The 22,330-nt window shown below is 47.1% G+C and overlaps 1 protein-coding gene across 1 annotated transcript in view; it reads left to right on the top strand.

Annotated features, from left to right (window-relative positions):
* Positions 1 to 622: 622 nt before the first annotated feature.
* The window catches only part of LOC306861424 (butyrophilin subfamily 1 member A1-like), a 28,169-nt gene continuing 6,461 nt past the window's right edge, over positions 623 to 22,330 (top strand). Inside the window, exons 1-4 of the mRNA XM_079403671.1 lie at positions 623 to 696; positions 11,782 to 12,132; positions 12,597 to 12,869; positions 13,086 to 13,193. Coding sequence (XP_079259797.1) covers positions 639 to 696; positions 11,782 to 12,132; positions 12,597 to 12,869; positions 13,086 to 13,193 — 790 coding nt within the window. The 5' untranslated portion in view covers positions 623 to 638. The remainder of the gene's footprint in view (positions 697 to 11,781; positions 12,133 to 12,596; positions 12,870 to 13,085; positions 13,194 to 22,330) is intronic.

Here is a 22,330-nt window from a genome sequence, read left to right as displayed (position 1 = left end):
AGAGCTCATTAGGAACCCACCTCTCCCATGCAGAGACAATGCAGAAAGGGAAGAGGAGGTGCAAAGACAGGAAATTAGTTTCAACATATCACAGACAGGCATATCAGGTACACATTTGAACATTTTGTGTAATTCTAAATACACATGAACACAATACTTTCTGTACCTGTTACAATGGCAGCCCTCCTCTTGCACTGTTGCTATGCCACAAGAGCAGCAATAGGGAATACCTGCTGGAAATCCTGGAAGGCGGAGCTTCTCATGCACTTCGGAGGCGTGGCCTTCCGAGTCCGTGGACTTCAAAGTGTGTACACTAAACTTTGGGACACAGCTAGTGTGTCTATCAGTGTGACTTGAGATCAGCGTTTGAGCGGTTAGGTAGGTCCTTAAGTGATACTAAACTATATATTTAAACACTTTTTTTTTTTAAAGTCAAATAATACTACATGTTGTGCATGTGATCCTCCTTTGTCTAGACTAATTTAACCAACTGATTCTAGATCTGTATGTAAATTGTTGTATTCATCTCATAAGTGTAAATGTGCAAGTATTCAGAGCCAACACATGCATGTTAACACGAGATGACTGTTTATTATACTTTCTTTTTTCTTTCTTTTTAGCATCTGTGTCCTTTAGAGATGAGGCTCATTTGTTTGACTTTGCTGATTATTAGTGGAATTACAGATTCAAGATCAGGTAATTATTCACACCCATATAAAGAGCTGAAGTGTGTGTTCATGTCTGATCATGACTGGCTCACTGTAATATTACATTACATAATGTCACATTATGCCATTTATTACATGGTTACTTGCAGAAGCGGACAAAGTACACAACTTCATTATTTGAGTGAAAGTACAGATAGTACTGGTCAAATACTAGTCCACTACAAGTTAAAGTTATAAAGACAGGTTTTTACTTAAGTAAAAGTACATGCTTTTAAAAGTACATAAGTATCAAAAGTAAAAAGTAAATGCATTGTTTTATTGTCATTGTTGGATACTTACAATACCTTATGCCACTAATGCAACCGACTGAATACACTCATTATCTTTAGAATTAAGAGCTTTTATGTTACCAAACCTATAGAAATGGAACAACTGAATGAAAATACTCATCTTTACTTTTTTTTATTTAACACTCCTGCAGCTTGAACTAATTTTAATACTTGTATAAAAGTTACAAAGTTCTTTTTCAAAGAGATATTGAAGGCTACGATATGATTCATTTTAGGCAAACATTGAAAAGAAAACAAATCTTTAGTCTTTTTAGAGAACTGGAACATACTCTCTCAGTATGGCCATGGGTGTGCATGTTGTGCCAAAGAACCGTCTTTTTGAATTTTGCCATCAACTGATCAGTGTTCATAACATGCTCAGAAATCAGTGAACTTCACAACATGTGGCTAGGGCTGGATATTGTTTGAATTTTATCCATTCCTATTCTGATTCTGTGTATTGATTTCAATTCTTATCAATTCCCAGTTTAGATTACAAAGTTGTAAAAAAGTGGAAACATTTTGACCTGTGTGATCATTTACTACCTACTTATTGATCATTTGTTTGCCAAAAATATATGTATTTATGTGCAGTGTTTTGAAAATAAAATAATGTTCAGATTTATATACTTCCTTGACCAGTTTTTAGCAGCAATTTACCAGTAGGCCTGAGCAGTAAGGTTTTATAGCATTTGTATTGCCCTAGTTTAACTACGAAAAATTAAACTATAGTTACTATAATGAAACTGTTAAATTTGTGGTTACTGCAGTTTTACTACAAATAGCATAATTATGGTTACTATAGTGAGAGAATAGTAAATTTGTTGATACTGTGATTTTACTGCAAATACCATAGCTAAACTAGTTACTATAGTAAAAACATGGTTAATTTTCCAAAGAGCTTTAATGAGTTAACACGTACATATGCGAGTTCACACAGAATAAAAACTATATATTTTATTTGTCACGTAGATCAAGGTGTAGTAATTGTATTTGCCTTATGACGATCATTTATTTTCTGTGATCTTTGATCGTAGCGCTCGGCCTATGTTAGGCATCACATACAGTTGTCTCTTAAAAAAATCAGGGTAGTGAACACACAGATGATCACACCACACTATAAATATGTGCCTTTTTCATCTTTTATTATCTTATTTGCCTTTTTAGAGCACTCTTAGCTCAGCAGTAGTGCAGACATTTACATTAGTTTAGCGGGGAAGGTCTTGAGGTTGAAAGATTTGCATTAAAAAAATAATCAAATATCCATTCAAAGCTAGGTGGAAAACTGCAGGCTTAGAAATACTGTAAGACTTGGCAACACTGGAAGGTCCTGGCAGATCGCAGGCCGGATTTTCGCAGAAAAAAAAGGTTTCAGTGAATCTGAAAATGAGCATACTAGAAAAACTGCTACAAATAAATTTCTACTTGGGGACCTTGATATAAATGTAGCGAAGTAAAAAGTACGATATTTGTCTTTCAAATGTCGTGAAGTTGAAGTAGCAAGTTTCTAGAAAAAATAATACTCAGGCAAAGTACAGATACTTAAAAAGTGTACTGAAGTAGAGTACTCAAGTAAATGTACTTTGTTACTGTCCACCTCTGGTTACTTGGCAAATGCAGTGAAATGTAGAAATGATCTTACTTGTAGAAACCACAGAACAGAAACTGTAGTTCCCTTCCAGGAACTTCGAGCTGCGTCAAAACGCATATGGCAACGCCATCAGCGTGACCGACGCTCTGAATATCGTCTACAACCAGTCGAAAGGTAGGGCGAGGCGTCACGGGTAGGGTGACGTCACGACCAGGAAGTATATAAGCACGTGCGGCGGAGCCGGCGTCAGCTTCAAGTCATGAAGCAAGCGCTGGCAGGGATGCCGGAAGTGTGGCTACAGATTTTTGTCATTCAGCAAGCGCTCTGTGTGTTGTCAGTCTGATTTCTGTCTTGTGAGTCTTATTTAATGTTGTCTGTCCAAAAAAAGGAGATGCCTAAACCTAAGGCTAAGACTATGGGCGATTTCAGATCGCGTTTCAGGTTGTGTGTTAGTCCCTGCCCTCGCTACATCACGAGTGGGGACACACACACAATCGGTGCGTGGTCTGCCTGGGTGCGGAGCATGCGGTATCAGCTCTCGAGGGAGTCGATTGCCCGCATTGCCCGCATTGGATGGTGGATGATGGCGGCGCGATCGATCGCTGCAGCTGCTCCGGGTCCCAAAGACGGTGCTTTTATGACGTTTAATGTCGGCTGTTCGAGACCGCGGCCTCGCCTACTGATGCTACCCGCACAAGGCAGCGTCGCAAGCGGTGTGAGAGAGGACGGAAGCACGGTAAGCGCGGAGGTATACGAGCTAGGCTAAGAGCTAACCCCTCAAGACCGGCTCTTCCAACACTCATGCTCTCAAACGTTCGCTCTCTGGAAAACAAACTGGACTTAATTCAACTCAGTCGATCTACACAGCATGAGGCAAGGGACTGTTGTGTGTTTGTTTTCACCGAAACATGGCTAAACGACAACATCCCGGACTCCGCCATTCAATTGCACAGGCTAACCAACTTCCAAGCGGACAGAGATTCATCACTGTCTGGTAAGACACACGGAGGTGGCTTGTGTGTGTATATCAACAAAGACTGGTGTAACAATGCTGCGGTATTATCAAAACACTGTTCATCGCTGGTGGAGTTTATGGTTGTGAAGTGTCGACCGTTCTATCTGCCGCGGGACTTCACGGCCATTGTTATCGTTGCGGTTTACATCCCCCCGTGTGCAAACGCTAAGGATGCGCTTCGTGAACTGTATAGCGCCATCAGTGAACAACAAACAAAAAACCCTGGCGGCTTTTTCATCATAGCCGGTGACTTCCACCACGCAAACAAAGACAGTTTTGCCAAAGTTCTACCAACATGTGAACTTTGCAAGAAGGGGAAACAACACACTGGACTTTGTTTACACAACAGTTAAGAATGCTTACAAGGCTGAACCCCGCCCCCACCTCGGGTACTCCGACCACATCACTGTTATGCTAATCCCAGCATATAGACCACTTCTCAAACTCACCAAACCGGTTGAAAAGCAGATCACAGTATGGCCAGACAATGCCACCTCAGCACTGCAGGACTGCTTCCAGGACACAGACTGGAACATGTTTAAAGAGGCAGCCACCTACAACAACCACACAGACCTGAATTTGAACAGACCAGACTTGGACAAGAAACTGTGACTGCTTACATCAAAAAGTGCACTGATGATGTGACAGTCACCAAGACCATCACCACACGTGCAAACCAGAAGTCATGGATGACAGCAGAGGTTCGTGGGCTGCTAAAGACCAGAGATGAAGCATTCAGATCAGGAGATAAAGCAGCCCTCAAAACAGCAAGAGCCAATCTGTCCTGTGGCATCAAAAAAGCAAAACGGTCATATGCCCAAAAAATCAACAACCACTTCACAGACAGCAGAGACACACGGAGCCTGTGGCAAGCCATTCAGACCATCACTGACTACAAGCCCCCGCCACAGGCCTGTGATGAGGACACATCCCTCCCCGATGCACTCAACCACTTTTATTCACGGTTTGAAATGCAGAATGACACACCTGCACAAAAACTGCCCACACCTGCCAACGACCGGGCGCTCTGTCTGTCTCCAGCCGATGTAAGGAAGACCCTATCTAGGATTAACCCACGCAAGGCTGCGGGTCCTGACAACACACCTGGCCGTGTTCTGAGAGACTGTGCTGCACAGCTGACAGATGTCCTAACAGATATCTTCAACACCTCGCTGAGCCAGGCAGTCGTCCCCACATGTCTCAAATCCACAACAATCATACCACTACCAAAGAAATCACCTGTGTCCTGTCTTAATGACTACCGTCCCATAGCACTGACTCCAATCACGATGAAGTGCTTTGAGAGGCTAGTCATGCATAACATCAAAATCAGCCTCCCCAACACACTCGACCCGCTCCAGTTTGCATACCGTCCAAACCGCTCAACGGACGATGCAATTTCCTCCACCCTCCACCTGGCTCTTACCCACCTAGAAAATAAAGACTCCTATGTTAGAATGCTGTTCATTGACTTCAGCTCGGCATTCAACACAATAATCCCACAACAGCTCATAAATAAGCTAAACCTGCTGGGCCTTAACAATTCCCTTTGTAACTGGATCCTGGACTTTCTAACTGGAAGACCTCAGTCAGTCCATGTCGGCAACAACACCTCGAGCACTACAACACTGAGCACAGGTGCCCCACAAGGCTGTGTGCTTAGCCCGCTTCTCTTCACACTGCTGACCCACGACTGCACTGCCAAGTTCAGCTCCAACCACATCATCAAGTTTGCTGATGACACAACAGTGGTAGGTCTCATCAGCAAGAATGATGAAACGCACTACAGAGAGGAAGTGTACTGGTCCCGTTTTTGTCGAGGCAGAGCGGCGGCTGCACTCGTGGGGCTCGCAGGCTGATCTGGCTGGCGAGAGTGAGACGGGCATGTCCCTATCTCCTCCCGTATCCGCCAGATCTGGCGCCCCCGTCTCTCGATTGGAAGCGGTCTCTTCCCCCCGAGATGAGGGCTCAACGCTTCGTCTCTCTTCCTCCGAGGAGGTTGATGTAACGAACGTTCACGAGGTTTCGCCGCCTCCTTCGCCCCAGTGGGAGGTGGCTGCTGGGCGGGCAGCCTCCTCCGCATACTAGCAGCCAGATCGCGCGTTTTCTTCTGGTGCGCCGCATCGAGACAGCGGTCTGGCGGCTTCTATTTACCAGAGGTCAGTCTCGAGAGACTGATTGCCTCAGGAGACCATTTGGCAGCGTGGAAACAACTGCCAATGTGTTTCTGTGGGTCCTGCCTTGCAGGGTCTGGTTCTTTCAGAGGTCCTGACGGGCGAGCCCCAGGACTGCGGAGGGCGACCCCTACTGGGGTGGAGCGGCTTACACCGTGGCACACGGTGACCGTCTCCCCTCGGTGCCCTCCGGGGATTTATCTGTCAACCCTGCAGTTCCAGGGCACAGCAGGTCCCAGCGAGTGTTATTCTCAGGTTCTTCCGCCTGTGATTTCAGCGGACCTGAGAAACTCGCCTCAGCCGCCAGATCACGCGTCTCCTGTCGGTGCGCCGCAGCGAGGCAGCGGTCTGGCCGCTTCTCTGACACCAGAGGTCAGTTTCAAGAGACTGATTCCCTTAGTAGATCGTTTGGCAGCCTGGCAGCGACTGCCGAATGTGTCTCTTTGGGTCCTGCGGACGGTAGAGGCTGGCCATCCAGTTCGATGGGCCACCTCCGCTGTTCAACAGGGTTTGTGTGACTACGGTCCGGCCCGAGCAGGCTCTGGTCTTGGAACAGGAAGTCGGTACTTTACTGAGGAAGGAAGCCATCGAGTTGGTTCCTCCTCACGAAGTCCACACCGGCCTCTACAGCCGGTACTTCATTGTTCCAAAGAAGGATGGGGGGCTGAGGCCCACACTGGACTTGCGTCTCTTGAACCGCTCAGTCAGACAGCTGAAGTTCAAGATTCTTGCGGTCAAGCAGATCGTGTCTCAAATCAGGTCCGAGGACTGGTTTGTCACGATAGACCTCAAACTGATGATGTGACAGTCACCAAGACCATCACCACACGTGCAAACCAGAAGTCATGGATGACAGCAGAGGTTCGTGGGCTGCTAAAGACCAGAGATGAAGCATTCAGATCAGGAGATAAAGCAGCCCTCAAAACAGCAAGAGCCAATCTGTCCTGTGGCATCAAAAAAGCAAAACGGTCATATGCCCAAAAAATCAACAACCACTTCACAGACAGCAGAGACACACGGAGCCTGTGGCAAGCCATTCAGACCATCACTGACTACAAGCCCCCGCCACAGGCCTGTGATGAGGACACATCCCTCCCCGATGCACTCAACCACTTTTATTCACGGTTTGAAATGCAGAATGACACACCTGCACAAAAACTGCCCACACCTGCCAACGACCGGGCGCTCTGTCTGTCTCCAGCCGATGTAAGGAAGACCCTATCTAGGATTAACCCACGCAAGGCTGCGGGTCCTGACAACACACCTGGCCGTGTTCTGAGAGACTGTGCTGCACAGCTGACAGATGTCCTAACAGATATCTTCAACACCTCGCTGAGCCAGGCAGTCGTCCCCACATGTCTCAAATCCACAACAATCATACCACTACCAAAGAAATCACCTGTGTCCTGTCTCAATGACTACCGTCCCATAGCACTGACTCCAATCACGATGAAGTGCTTTGAGAGGCTAGTCATGCATAACATCAAAACCAGCCTCCCCAACACACTCGACCCGCTCCAGTTTGCATACCGTCCAAACCGCTCAACGGACGATGCAATTTCCTCCACCCTCCACCTGGCTCTTACCCACCTAGAAAATAAAGACTCCTATGTTAGAATGCTGTTCATTGACTTCAGCTCGGCATTCAACACAATAATCCCACAACAGCTCATAAATAAGCTAAACCTGCTGGGCCTTAACAATTCCCTTTGTAACTGGATCCTGGACTTTCTAACTGGAAGACCTCAGTCAGTCCATGTCGGCAACAACACCTCGAGCACTACAACACTGAGCACAGGTGCCCCACAAGGCTGTGTGCTTAGCCCGCTTCTCTTCACACTGCTGACCCACGACTGCACTGCCAAGTTCAGCTCCAACCACATCATCAAGTTTGCTGATGACACAACAGTGGTAGGTCTCATCAGCAAGAATGATGAAACGCACTACAGAGAGGAAGTGTACTGGTCCCGTTTTTGTCGAGGCAGAGCGGCGGCTGCACTCGTGGGGCTCGCAGGCTGATCTGGCTGGCGAGAGTGAGACGGGCATGTCCCTATCTCCTCCCGTATCCGCCAGATCTGGCGCCCCCGTCTCTCGATTGGAAGCGGTCTCTTCCCCCCGAGATGAGGGCTCAACGCTTCGTCTCTCTTCCTCCGAGGAGGTTGATGTAACGAACGTTCACGAGGTTTCGCCGCCTCCTTCGCCCCAGTGGGAGGTGGCTGCTGGGCGGGCAGCCTCCTCCGCATACTAGCAGCCAGATCGCGCGTTTTCTTCTGGTGCGCCGCATCGAGACAGCGGTCTGGCGGCTTCTATTTACCAGAGGTCAGTCTCGAGAGACTGATTCCCTCAGGAGACCATTTGGCAGCGTGGAAACAACTGCCAATGTGTTTCTGTGGGTCCTGCCTTGCAGGGTCTGGTTCTTTCAGAGGTCCTGACGGGCGAGCCCCAGGACTGCGGAGGGCGACCCCTACTGGGGTGGAGCGGCTTACACCGTGGCACACGGTGACCGTCTCCCCTCGGTGCCCTCCGGGGATTTCTCTGTCAACCCTGCAGTTCCAGGGCACAGCAGGTCCCAGCGAGTGTTATTCTCAGGTTCTTCCGCCTGTGATTTCAGCGGGCCTGAGAAACTCGCCTCAGCCGCCAGATCACGCGTCTCCTGTCGGTGCGCCGCAGCGAGGCAGCGGTCTGGCCGCTTCTCTGACACCAGAGGTCAGTCTCAAGAGACTGATTCCCTTAGTAGATCGTTTGGCAGCCTGGCAGCGACTGCCGAATGTGTCTCTTTGGGTCCTGCGGACGGTAGAGGCTGGCCATCCAGTTCGATGGGCCACCTCCGCTGTTCAACAGGGTTTGTGTGACTACGGTCCGGCCCGAGCAGGCTCTGGTCTTGGAACAGGAAGTCGGTACTTTACTGAGGAAGGAAGCCATCGAGTTGGTTCCTCCTCACGAAGTCCACACCGGCCTCTACAGCCGGTACTTCATTGTTCCAAAGAAGGATGGGGGGCTGAGGCCCACACTGGACTTGCGTCTCTTGAACCGCTCAGTCAGACAGCTGAAGTTCAAGATTCTTGCGGTCAAGCAGATCGTGTCTCAAATCAGGTCCGAGGACTGGTTTGTCACGATAGACCTCAAAGACGCCTATTTCCATGTACCCATCCTTCCCTCTCACAGGAAGTTCCTGAGGTTCGCTTTCGGGGGCAAAGCGTATCAGTATCGGGTTCTTCCCTTCGGCGAGAGGGCCAGCCATTCACTGTCAAGCAGTTTCAGAGACTGCTCGGGCTCATGGCAGCTGCGTCCAGCATGATACCTTCTGGCCTGCTGTACATGAGGCCCCTATAGTGGTGGCTCAAGACCAAGGGGGTTTTCCTGAGGGGAAACTCGCTCCACTCTGTCAAAGTGTCACGCCGTTGTCCGTGCCTTGGACATGTGGAGGAAACCTTGGTTCTTGTCTCAGGGCCCGGTGCTGGGGGCTCCTTGTCGCCGCGTTTCACTTGCGACGGATGATTCCCTCACCGGTTGGGGTGCGGTCATGAGTGGCCACCCTGCCCGCGGTCTGTGGAGTGGTCGCCACCTGACGTGGCATATCAACTGGCTAGAGATCCTAGCTGTGTTCCGTGGACTCAAGCACTTCCTCCTAGACCTAAGAGATCACCACGTGCTGGTCCGCACCGACAGCACGGCAGTGGTCTCTTGCATCAACCACCAGGGAGGTCTGCGGCGCCCCTTGTATAAGCTGGCACACCAGATCCTTGTGTGGTCCCAGGGCAAGCTCCTATCACTGAGAGCTGTGCACATCCCTGGGTATCTCAACATGGGAGCAGGCGTCCTGTCGAGACAGGGGTCGAGGCCCGAGGGGTGAAGCAGGTTTGGAGAGTTTTTCGGCCAGGCACAGGTGGACCTCTTTTGCGACTCGAGAGTCAGCATAATGTCCCCTCTGGTTCTTTTAGCCCCTCCAGCTCCTCCGGGACTGGATGCTATGGTACAGACCTGGCTGAGGCTTCGTCAGTACGTCTCTCCCCCCGATCGCTCTGCTCCCGGGAGTTCTGGCGAGAGTGCGCCGGGACGAGGTCAGTCTACGTTGGTAGCGCCGTTCTGGCCGGGCCGAGTATGGTTCTCGGACCTGATATCTCTCCACGACGGCACTTCGGGTGAAGTGCCCGTCAGGAGGGACCTTTTCTCACAGGCCGGGGGCACCGAGGTGCACCCTCGCCCGGAGTTTTGGGAGCTGTAGGTGTGGCCCCTGAAGGGGCACAACTCATAACGTCCGGTCTGTCAACCGAGGTTGTCGAGACCATCCTCCAATCCAGAGCTCCCTCCACGAGGAAACTGTATGCCTTGAAGTGGAAACTCTTCACTTACTGGTGCGGGGACCGCCAGCTTGACCCAGTCAACTGCCTGATTCGCGCAGTTCTGGAGTTCCTGCAGGCCCGTTCTCTGCAGGGTTGACCCACTCCACTATTAAGGTCTACGTGGCAGCTATCTCTTCGTACCACGCCCTTACATTTACATTTACATTTATTCATTTAGCTGACGCTTTTATCCAAAGCGACTTACAATTGCTATATATGTCAGAGGACGCACGCCTCTGGAGCAACTAGGGGTTAAGTGTCTTGCTCAGGGACACATTGGTGTCTCACAGTGGATTCGAACCCGGGTCTCTCACACCAAAGACATGTGTCTTATCCACTGCGCCATCACCACCCGTCACCCCTTATTGGTGGCCAGTCAGTGGGTAGACACCCCCTGGTTACACGTTTCCTCCGCGGTGCACTGAGGCTGAGGCCACCTGTACGATCTTGTCCCCACGTGGGACCTGGCTGTGCTAGGCACCCTTCAAGACCGCTTCTTGCTGGCTATCACCTCTCTGAGGAGGGTGAGTGACCTTCAGGCCCTGACTACGGCCTCCGTTGACTTTGCGCCCAGTCTGGTGAAAGTATTTTGTGGGGTATGTACCCAAGGTCTCAGCGGTCGTGCCGCAGCCAGTTGTATTCCAGGCCTTCTGTCCTCCTCCCTTCAGGGAGCCCGACCAGGAAAGGCACAACTGTATGTGTCCAGTGCGAGCACTGGACGCATACATCCACAGAGCTGCCCTGTGGAGAAAGTCGGACCAACTGCTCGAGTGCTTTGGTCCACCTAAGAGGGGTCTTGCTGTTACGAAGCCCACTCTTAGTAGGTGGATAGTGGATGCCATCCATCTGGCATACGAGGCCTCTGAGCGTCCCCCGCTGTCGGGAGTCAGAGCACACTCGTCCTGAGGTGTGGCGGACTCCAAGGCCTTCTGGGCAGGTGTCTCCATTCAAGACATCTGCAACGCTGCTGGGTGGTCCACGCCCCTGACATTTGTCATGTTTTATAACCTGGACATCCGAGCCACTCCAGGCTCCTCCGTCCTCTCAGCCTGACACCAGGCAGGGACTTGTCAGTCTGGCGGCGTTGGTATAGCGTTCCCATATGCGTTTTGATGCAGCTCGAAGCTGCGTCTCGTAGCCACACTTCCGGCATCCCTGCCAGCGCTTGCTTCATGACTTGAAGCTGACGCCGGCTCCGCCGCACGTGCTTATATACTTCCTGGTCGTGACGTCACCCTGCCCGTGACGCCTCGCCCTACCTTTGGACTGGTTGTAGACGATATTCACAGCGTCGGTTACGCTGATGGCGTTCCCATATGTGTTTTGACGCAGCTCTCGGGCCCTTCAGGGAACCCTGTTTACATACGTAACCTCGTACGGTTTCCTGGATGAATGGTCAGTTTTTTAACATTGCCATAGACAACTGTCATTGTTCAGAAGTATTGACCAATGAGAATAAACTTAGAATTACAAATTAATATTATTTAATAAATCAGAGAAAAATACGCACAAGCAGTGTTTTTAAGCTGACATGTTCGGATGCAGAGCTGTGTGGAGAAGGACAGTTACTGCTTTACATGGGAACGCTTGTCCTGCTGAAGGTTGACAGTTCAACTGACAGGAGGTTCACTTTTAATTAGATCTTTCTTTCTATTTTAAAGAGCAGTTTGAAGTCGTGGGACCTGCAGGTCCTGTGCTTGCTGTAGCTGGAGAAGATGTGATTCTGCACTGTTCAGTCAAACCCAGCATCAGTGTTGTGGACATGAGAGTGGAGTGGTTTAGATCTGATACGAAAGACTCACTAGTGCATGTTTATGATGATCATGAAGACAGAAACACAGATCAGATTCAGTCCTTCAGAGGGAGAACAGAACTGATCCATCAAGAACTGCTGAGAGGAGATGCATCACTCAAACTCTCATCAGTCCGAGTCTCTGATGAAGGACTTTATAAGTGTTTTATTCAGTCCAAATCCTGGTTTGATGATGCCACTATTTTTGTCAATGTTGAAGGTGAGAAAACCATTTAAAACTAAAGTCTGGAATACACTACACAGTATTTTAAAACACTGAATCAGATTTTAAAACACTTGGCATCATATACGTTGTAAATAGTCACAAAAGAAAGCTGGCCATCATACACTAAATGACTGAGGATCACAACAAACTCGCACAGAAACGTGGTCCTTGTTGCTGGGAGACATGTGACAAATGAAAACAATATGAGTTCTAAAATCAGCTGAAAATATCAAACATATTTGATATCCTCTGCCTGGATGGAATCAAAGTCAGAATTTTGATTTTCTATGAAATCTGTCAACTCTAATCTGCAGACTGGCTCTGACTGTCAGGAACTAGCGTCAGTTTGTTCAGACTGTAAATCAGGACAGAAGTTGTGTGGTGTATTCCAGCCTTAACATGCTCTAACTAACTTAAAGTCAGAACAACAACATAATGTACTTCTTGTTTATCTGTAGCTGTAGGGCGTCCTCCGGTGATCACTGTAGATGGGTTTGATCATTCAGGAGGGCTTCATCTACAGTGTGAATCTGAAGGTTGGAACCCTGAACCTGATCTTGAGTGGCTGAACAGTGAAGGAGTCAGTTTGAGTTCAGAAACTACAGAGACACACAGAAACACAGACGGATTCAGTGTGAAACACACCGTAACTGTACATGAGAGAGACAGCAAGATTCACTGCAGATTCAAACTGAAGCATCACATGCTGGAGACACTGATGATCACCACAAGTAACTACTGACACTTTTCTTACTGTAATTGTTTGTCATGTTCTCATGGTATATTTGATGCAGTAAAATTTTATGATTTTCAGCTTAGTCTATTAAGCTAAGCTAAAATATTTTACTGTCTATGTACCATTCAGAACTCAACATTATATATTTTTAATCATCTCATCAAAATAATTTGATTTATACAGTGTGATTAATTGCTGTTTTGTGTTACAGGTAATATGTTTAATTCTTGGAGGACATCAGTCATCATGATTTCAGTTTTTGTTGTGCTCAGTGTGATTACTGGAATATTGACAGCTGCATTTGCTCATAAATACAAAGGTAAAATGCATGTTTTCTTGTTGTTTTAATTTATTTTATTTATTTATTCAAATAAGGCAGTATGGGGTCCATTTTCAAGGCAAGGCAAGTTTATTTATATAGCACATTTCATGCACAATGGTAATTCAACGTGCTTTACATAAAAATGATTACAATTACAAATAATCACAATAAAAGCAAATAATGAAAATTTTGAAATGATAAAAACATATTTAAAATGAAGTAAAACATCGGAGAATAATAAAAAAAAATGAGGATAAATAAAATACAGTGCAATCATTTGGATGTAGCACAGTGATCATTCAGTAAATGCACAGCTAAACAGATGTGTTTTAAGTCAAGTCAAGTCAAGTCACCTTTATTTATATAGCGCTTTTAACAATGTAAATTGTGTCAAAGCAACTGCACAATATCCAAAAAAAAAAGGAAATAGTGTGTCAATAGTGTAAAATGAAAAAAGAAAAAAATTGCAATCAGGTCGACGATATCGCTGGAAATGAATTGTCCCCAACTAAGCAAGCCAGAGGCGACAGCGGTAAGGAACCAACTCCATCAGAGACAGAATGGAGAAAAAACCTTGGGAGAAACCAAGCTCAGTCGGGGGCCAGTTCTCCTCTGGCCAAACGAACCAGCAGTTCAATTGCAACTGCGGCAAAGTCAGATTGTAAGGTCTCAACTGGTTCCAGTGGTCATTTGGTAATTCTATATGTTGTCTGAGCGTTGGCATCCTCCGAAATCCTCTGAGGGGTTGGCATTATCTTTTCTCAGGTGTTCGGTCATCTCAGATCATTTAGGGGTTGGATCCAGACTGAAGCTTCTGTCATTCCTAGCAGAAACAGAGACAAATAGAGACATAATTAGCGTAGCTGCTGTTCCATCTAAGCAAAAAATAATTTGTTCAACCCAAGCTAAAGAATAATAATAATGTACATTTGATCAGATATACTACAGTACAAGATTATAAGATGCATAATGTGAATGCTTGGCTAAAGAGATGTGTCTTTAATCTAGATTTAAACATAGAGAGTGTGTCTGAACCCCGAATGTTATCAGGAAGGCTATTCCAAAGTTTAGGAGCCAAATGTGAAAAAGCTCTACCTCCTTTAGTGGACTTTGCTATCCTAGGTATTACCAAAAGTCCAGAGTTTTGCGACCTTAGGGAGTGGGTTGGATTGTAGCGTGGTAGAAGACAAGTTAGGTACGCAGGAGCTAAACCATTTAGGGCCTTATAGGCAAGTAATAAAAATTTTGTAAATGATAAGGAACTGAATAGGTAGCCAGTGCAGAGACTGTAAAATTGGGGTAATATGATCATATTTTCTTGACCTGGTAAGAACTCTTGCCGCTGCATTTTGGACTATCTGTAGCTTGTTTATTGAAGATGCAGGACAACCAGCTAGCAGTGCATTACAATAGTCCAGTCTAGAGGTCATGAATGCATGAACTAGCTTTTCTGCATCAGAAACAGGTAGCATGTTTCGAAGCTTGGCAATGTTTCTAAGATGGAAGAATGCTGTTTTTGTAACATGGGAAATATGATTTTTAAAGGACAAGTTGCTGTCTAAAATAACACCCAGATTTTTGACTTTAGAGGATGTGACGGCGCATCCGTCTAGTTGCAAATTGTAATCCAAGAGATTCTGTGTATTGTTTTTTTGGTCCAATAAGTAATATCTCTGTCTTATCTGAATTTAATAGGAGGGAATTATTGGTCATCCAATCTTTTACATTGTTTACACAATCTATTACCTTAGATAGTTTAGAAGTTTCATCTGGTTTTGTTGAGATATATAGTTGAGTATCATCAGCATAACAATGAAAACTAATCCTGTATTTTCTAATAATATTACCAAGAGGCAGCATGTATATTGAAAATAGAAGAGGACCTAGGACTGATCCTTGTGGTACTCCATACTTTACTGGTGATAATTGTGATGACTCTACATTTAAATGAACAAAGTGGTAGCGATCGGACAGGTATGATTTAAACCACCTTAAAGCCTGCCCTTGAATACCAATATGGTTTTGTAGTCGATCTATGAGTATATCATGGTCTATAGTGTCGAACGCAGCACTAAGGTCAAGTAATACTAGCAATGAGATGCAGCCTTGGTCTGAAGCAAGAAGTAAGTCATTTGTAATTTTAACAAGTGCAGTTTCTGTACTATGGTGAGGCCTGAAACCTGACTGAAATTCTTCAAAGAGATAATTTTTTTGCAAGAAGGAGCACAATTGAGCAGACACAACGTTTTCTAAAATTTTTGACATAAACGGAAGATTTGAAATGGGTCTGTAATTTGCCAGTTCATTAGAATCTAGTTGTGGTTTCTTAATAAGAGGCTTAATAACCGCCACCTTGAATGGTTTTGGGACGTGATCTAAATATAACGATGAGTTAATAATATTGAGAAGCGGTTCTTCTGCTACAGGTAACAACTCTTTCAGTAGTTTAGTGGGTATAGGATCTAATAAACATGTTGTTGGTTTAGATTCACTAATAAGTTTATTTAGCTCTTCCTGTCCTATAGTTGTAAAGCACTGCAGTTTTTCTTTGGGTGCGATGAATGAGGCTGGAATACTAGACACAGTAGAATTTACATTTGTTATTGTATTTCTGATGTTATCTATTTTATCAGTAAAGAAATTCATAAAGCCATTACTATTAAACTGTGAGGGAATATTTAGATCGGGCGGTGTCTGTTTATTTGTTAATCTAGCCACTGTGCTAAATAAGAACCTTGGATTGTTTTGGTTATTATCTATGAGTTTGTGGATATGCTCTACCCTGGCAGCTTTTAGAGCCTGTCTATAGCTGGACATACTGTTTTTCCACGCAATTCTAAAAACTTCCAATTTAGTTTTTCTCCATTTGCGCTCAAGATTACGAGTTTCTTTCTTGAGAGAATGGGTATAACTGTTGTACCATGGCGCAGTACGGTTCCCTTTCAAGGGAACTTCGAACTGCGTCCTCTAGAGGTCGCTATGGGGGACTCCATCTGCGTGACCCGTGTCTGAAGCATATATACAAAAACACCAAATTTTGGCCGGCGACAGCCTATGACGTCACTCCCGGTGCGACCACAGTATAAAAGGGCGCAAGAGCAAGCATCATCCTCTTCTTCGTCTTCAATGACTGTTTGTTTGAAGCGTGCATCTTACAAGATAAGTATGGTTTACTTTTGTAAGGCGAGCACTAGCAAGGCGTTAAGAGATGTGTGCATCCGTATCCACGTTATCTGATGCTTGATGACTCACATGATCTTTGCGTCTTTTGTTTGCGCGCTGCGCGTACTGCGAGCGTTATTCTAAAAGCTCTGCTCTCATCTGTCTCTCTTTTCGAGGAAAGAGGGGCAGCCGTCTGCTTCCTGCGGTTCAGGACCCTCCGCTGCTGAAGCACGGAGGAAAATGAGCTCATGGGGTTTGCAGGTGGTTCTCGCCAATGAGTTATAGAAGGGGTTTTCCTTCTCGTGCTCGTCAGTCGCGAGCGAGGGCGAGCTGTTGGATGACAATGACGCGATTTCGCTGACGTCATCTGAGAAAAACAAAACAAAAAAAACGCTGGAATGGCAATGCATACGCAGCAGCAGGTCAGGCTGTCGCCTCATTACACACTATGGCAGTGTTTCAGGCATACCAGGCTGATCTGTTGAAAGACCTGGATAAAAGGTTTGTAAAAAAGGTATAAAAGGTTTGTAAAAAAAAAAAATATATATATATACCTGACGAGGTTGCTGAGCTGTGCCGCACCGCCGATTTGGCTCTTTGAGCCACTAAGCAGGCCGCCTCTGCTATGGGCAGTTTTATGGCGGCCAGGGTGGTAACGGAGAGACATCTGTGGGTGAACCTGGCAGATATTGGGAAGAGAGAAAAGGGCTTTCTTCTCAATGCTCCGGTTTCGCCTTCTGTACTTTTTGGTACCTCCGTCGAGTCGGTGGTTTAAAAGTTTAGGGAGGCAAAGGCCTGTTCAGCGGCTTTTAAAACATTAATTTAAATGAGAAGGTCCAGGTTTGAGCCCAAATAGCGCAGGGGTCCTGGCCCATCCCGATCTGAGGATCAGAGATGGGCACAGAAGGCTAGTGTCGCGACTCGCGCCCTTCCCCGCCTGCGGGTAGGGTTTCAAGGGTGGCGCGGGTCAAAGAGAGGTAGCAAGACCTGAGGGAGGTGGTCCGGATGGGGCGTTGCAACGCTCTTGCCTTTTGTTCTTCAAACGAGGCCATAATAGGTGCATGAGGTTTAGCTTAGAACTGCCCACCCTTATTAGGGTTTTAAGTAGCAGTTTCCCTGAGCCCTTGTTGCCTTCTGTTCAGCTACCTATTACCCTGATACTTTTTCCAGCAGCTTGTTCGGGTTGTTAGGTATCCCTCTGTTTGTAGGTCGAGCTGGCTTTGCTCCCCTCGCCTAGAATGTGGAGGGTTATTTATGAGCATGCCGCTCCCTCCTGAGTGTCTGAGCTCTCATGCTGAGAGTAGATTCTCCGCTCTCTAGAGCTTTATCATGGTAGAGCTAGTTTTCCTCACCTCACTGTTGAGGGTCACCTTGAGTATACTGCTCTCGTATGAGCGTGTGAGTTCCCTCTTTTGCTGTAAGTAGAGTTCCGCTCCCAGAGCTTTGTAACTTAACAACCTGCTCCTCGTTGCTGCTGTACCCCTCCGAGCTCTACCCTGTTAGTTGAGCTGGCATTGCTCCCCTCACTATAGAGGGTTGCCTATGAGCATGCCGCTCCCTGCTGAGCGTCTGAGTTTCCTCTCATATGAGAGTCGAGTCTCCGCTCCCAGAGCTCTGTTATTCAGAAACCTCAGCATGTCAGGCCTTTCTTTAGGCCTCCTTGTCAGGTTGCTCTCATAGTTGGTCGAGCTAGCATTGCTCTCCTCACTTTAGAGGGTTATTTATGAGCATGTTGCTCCCTTTTTGAGCTCTCTTTGTTGGCTGAGCTGGCATCGTTTCCCCTTATTTAGAGGGTCACTTATGAGCGTGTCGCTCCCTTCTGAGCGTCTGAGTTCCCTCTCATGTTGAGAGTTAAGTTCTCCGCTCTCCAGAGCTTTTTCTTGGTAGAGTTAGCATTGCTCCCCTCATTTTAGAGGGTCATCTATGAACATGCTGCTCCCTCCAGAGAGCATCTGACAATACGGTTTCTAAAATCCATATTTGGTAAGTGCTCACGCTAGTCTCTGTGCACTTTTCTAAAAACCACGCTGTGGTAAGAGCGCACACCGAGTGTTTTGCAGTTTTTTTTAAAATCCTGTATGGTATAGGTTGCGCGCTGAGGCTTCGTGCCCATTTTTTGAGTCGGTCAGGCCCGTTTTTCACCTTGGGCCCCACTCTACTTATATATATATGTGCTGAGTATCCTCTCTGTCTTGGTAGAGCTAGCATTGCTCCCGTCATTTTAGAGGGTCGCCTGTGAGCATGCTGCTCCCTCAGGAGCTCTCTTTGCTGGTCGAGATAGCATTGCTCCCCTCATTTTAGAGGGTCGCCTGTGAGCATGCTGCTCCCTCAGGAGCTCTCTTTGCTGGTCGAGATAGCATTGCTCCCCTCTTTTAGAGGGTCACTTTTGAGCATGCCGCTCCCTTATGAGCGTCTGAGTTCCCTCTCATGCTGAGAGTTAAGTTCTCCGCTCTCCAGAGCTCTTTCTTGGTAGAGCTAGCATTGCTCCCCTCACTATGGAGGGTCACCTATGAGCTTGCTGCTCCCCCCAGAGAGCATCTGATAGAGAGAAACGTTATTAAAATCCATGTTATGGTAAGTGCACACGCTAGTCTCTGTGCACTTTCTGAAAGCCACGCTGTGGTAAGATCGCACACCAAGTGTTTTGCGGTCTTTTCTAAAATCCTGTATGGTATGGGTTATGCGCTGAGGCTTCGTACCATTCTTTGAGTTGGTCAGGCCTCTGTTTTCACCTTAGGCCCCACTCTACTTATGTATGTGCTGAGTATCCTCTCATGCTGAGAGTTGAGTTCTCCGCTCTCCAGAGCTCTGTCTTGGTAGAGCTAGCATTGCTCCCCTCACTATAGAGGGTCACCTTTGAGCATGCTGCTCCCTCACAAGCTCTCCTTGTTGGTCGAGCTGGAACTGCTCCCCTCTTTATAGAGGGTCACCTATGAGCATGCCGCTCCCTTCTGAGCATCTAAGTTCCCTCTCATGCTGAGAGTTAAATTCTCTGCTCTCCAGAGCTCTGTCTTGGTAGAGCTAGCATTGCTCCCCTCATTTAGAGGGTCACCTATGAGCATGCTGCTCCCTCACGAGCTCTCCCGGTTGTTCGAGCTGGCATTGCTCCCCTCGCTATAGAGGGTCACATATGAGCATGCCGCTCCCTCCAGAGGATTTGGAGAAACGGAATTTGCAAATCCATGTTATGGTAAGTGCACACGCTAGTCTCTGTGCAGTTTCTGAAAGCCACACTGTGGTAAGATCTCACACCAAGTGTTTTGCGGTCTTTTCTAAAATCCTGTATGTATGGGTTACGCGCTGAGGCTTCGTGCCCATTTTTTGAGTCGGTCAGGCCCCGGTTCTCACCTTGGGCCCCACTCTACTTATGTATGTGCTGAGTATCCTCTCATGCTGAGAGTTGAGTGCTCCGCTCTCCAGAGCTCTGCCTTGGTAGAGCTAGCATTGCTCCCCTCACTATAGAGGGTCACCTATGAGCATGCTGCTCCCTCACGAGCTCTCCTTGATGGTCGAGCTGGCATTGCTCCCCTCTCTATAGAGGGTCACCTATGAGCATGCCGCTCCCTTTTGAGTGTCTGAGTTTCCTCTCATGCTGAGAGTTAAGTTCTCTGCTCTCCAGAGCTCTGTCTTGGTAGAGCTAGCATTGCTCCCCTCATTTTAGAGGGTCACCTATGAGCATGCTGCTCCCTCACAAGCTCTCCTGGTTGGTCGAGCTGGCATTGCTCCCCTCGTTATAGAGGGTCACCTATGAGCATGCCGCTCCCTTTTGAGCGTCTGAGTATCCTCTCATGCTGAGAGTTGAGTTCTCCGCTCTTCATAGCCCTGCCTTGGTAGAGCTAGCATCGCTCCCCTCAATATTGAGGGTCACCTGTGGGCATGCTGCTCCCTCCAGAGCATTTGGAGAATAAAATTTGCAAATCCATGTTATGGTAAGTGCGCACGCTAGTCTCTGTGCACTTTCTGAATGCCACGCTGTGGTAAGATCGCACACCAAGTGTTTTGCGGTCTTTTCTAAAATCCTGTATGGTATGGGTTACGCGCTGAGGCTTCGTACCCATTCTTTGAGTCGGTCAGGCCCCGGTTCTCACCTTGGGTCCCACTCTACTTATGTATTTGCTGAGTATCCTCTCATGCTGAGAGTTGAGTGCTCCGCTCTCCAGAGCTCTGCCTTGGTAGAGCTAGCATTGCTCCCCTCACTATAGAGGGTCACCTATGAGCATGCTGCTCCCTCACGAGCTCTCCTTGTTGGTCGAGCTGGCATTGCTCCCCTCTCTATAGAGGGTCACCTATGAGCATGCTGCTCCATTTTGAGCGTCTGCGTTTCCTCTCATGCTGAGAGTTAAGTTCTCTGCTCTCCAGAGCTCTGTCTTGGTAGAGCTAGCATTGCTCCCCTCGTTATAGAGGGTCACCTATTAGCATGCCGCTCCCTTTTTGAGCGTCTGAGTTTCCTCTCATGCTGAGAGTTGAGTTCTCCGCTCTCCAGAGCTCTGCCTTGGTAGAGCTAGCATTGCTCCCCTCACTATAGAGGGTCACCTTTTGAGCATGCTGCTCTCTCCAGAGCATTTGAAAAGAACAATGTTTACAAATCCATGTTATGGTAAGTGTGCACGCTAGTCTTTGTGCACTTTCTGAAAGCCACGCTGTGGTAAGATCGCACACCGAGTGTTTTGCGGTCTTTTCTAAAATCCTGTATGGTATGGGTTACACGCTGCGGCTTCGTACCCATTCTTTGAGTCGGTTAGGCCCATTTACACCTTGGGCCCCACTCTACCTATGTATCCCCAGTGATACTACTTGAACAGGGGCTACTACCAAGGATCTGTTGATACAGTTCCTTCAGCTAGCTCTTGTAGGAGCAAGCAGTAGCCCCTGGGTGACAGGCCAGGCTTAGTTACTATCCTAAGCGCTTGGTCGTATCCCCTTAAAGGAATCCCTTTTCTGATTCCAAGCCTTGAGCTCTACCCTGGGTCCAGGAGGTCCGGCCTCTATCATGTGAGTTCCAGGGTATACAACTCAGGCCTTTGGCCGAAGGGGATAATGTCACTGACAGCCGTTAATTCATCCCAGGGACAACTCCCTTATTCTTTTTGGTAGAGTTGATGCTTAGTGCTCGCCTTTGTGGAATGGCATGCACTCCCCTCAGCATGGCGGCGTGGGTACATCGTTCCCCATAGCGACCTCTAGAGGACGCAGTTCGAAGTTCCCTTGAAAGGGAACGTTTCAGGTTACGTATGTAACCATGGTTCCCTGAGAGGGAACGAGACACTGCGTCCTCTAGACTTCAGGCCATGCTTCGAATGCCGCTTCAGACGAAGAAGTGGATGATGCTTTTTCCCGGCGCCCTTTTATACTGTGGTCGAAAAAATTTGCGGTACTCTAAACTCTCTCGCGGTACTTTGATGTCATACACTGATCATTCGGCGCAGCGCCGCTTCAACTCGAACGCGCCCATTATTATTTTGTGTCTCACTTCTGGGGCTGCATCAGGTTCAAGCCCTTCACTTCTTCAAGCCCCACTCGCGGCATTATTTAGAAGACGACAACAAACGTTAACATATTTGGTTGGTAAAATAAATGTTGTAAATTCAAATCAGAACGTCTTCCGTGTCTGGAATGGATGTATTCTTTAGTCTATAAGGTAACAATCATATAATAAGATAACCCTGTTGGAAATGGGTTTGGGACCCCGAGGACACCAAACACTATAGGAGCAAAATGATTTAATCTTAGTTTAATTTTTTTCCCCCTCATGTTTGTGGTCTCTTACATTTTGAAGTTCTTGTAAGATTTAAAAAAATATATTTTAGTTTGTACCCAGCATAATGGTCTTCTTGTGAAGACTGGTGAAGGCCGGTCCGTTACAATAGTCCACCCTGCTGCTGATAAAGGCATGAACAAGTTTCTCCAAGTCTTGACTGTAAAACAAAAAATATAATTCTTGCAATGTTTTTGAGATGATAGTATGCTGATTT

Source organism: Barbus barbus (assembly GCF_936440315.1).
Source record: "Barbus barbus genome assembly, chromosome: 4".
Classification (NCBI taxonomy): domain Eukaryota; kingdom Metazoa; phylum Chordata; class Actinopteri; order Cypriniformes; family Cyprinidae; genus Barbus; species Barbus barbus.
Note: the sequence above shows the minus strand (reverse complement) of the source record. Positions and strands in the feature narration are given on the sequence as shown.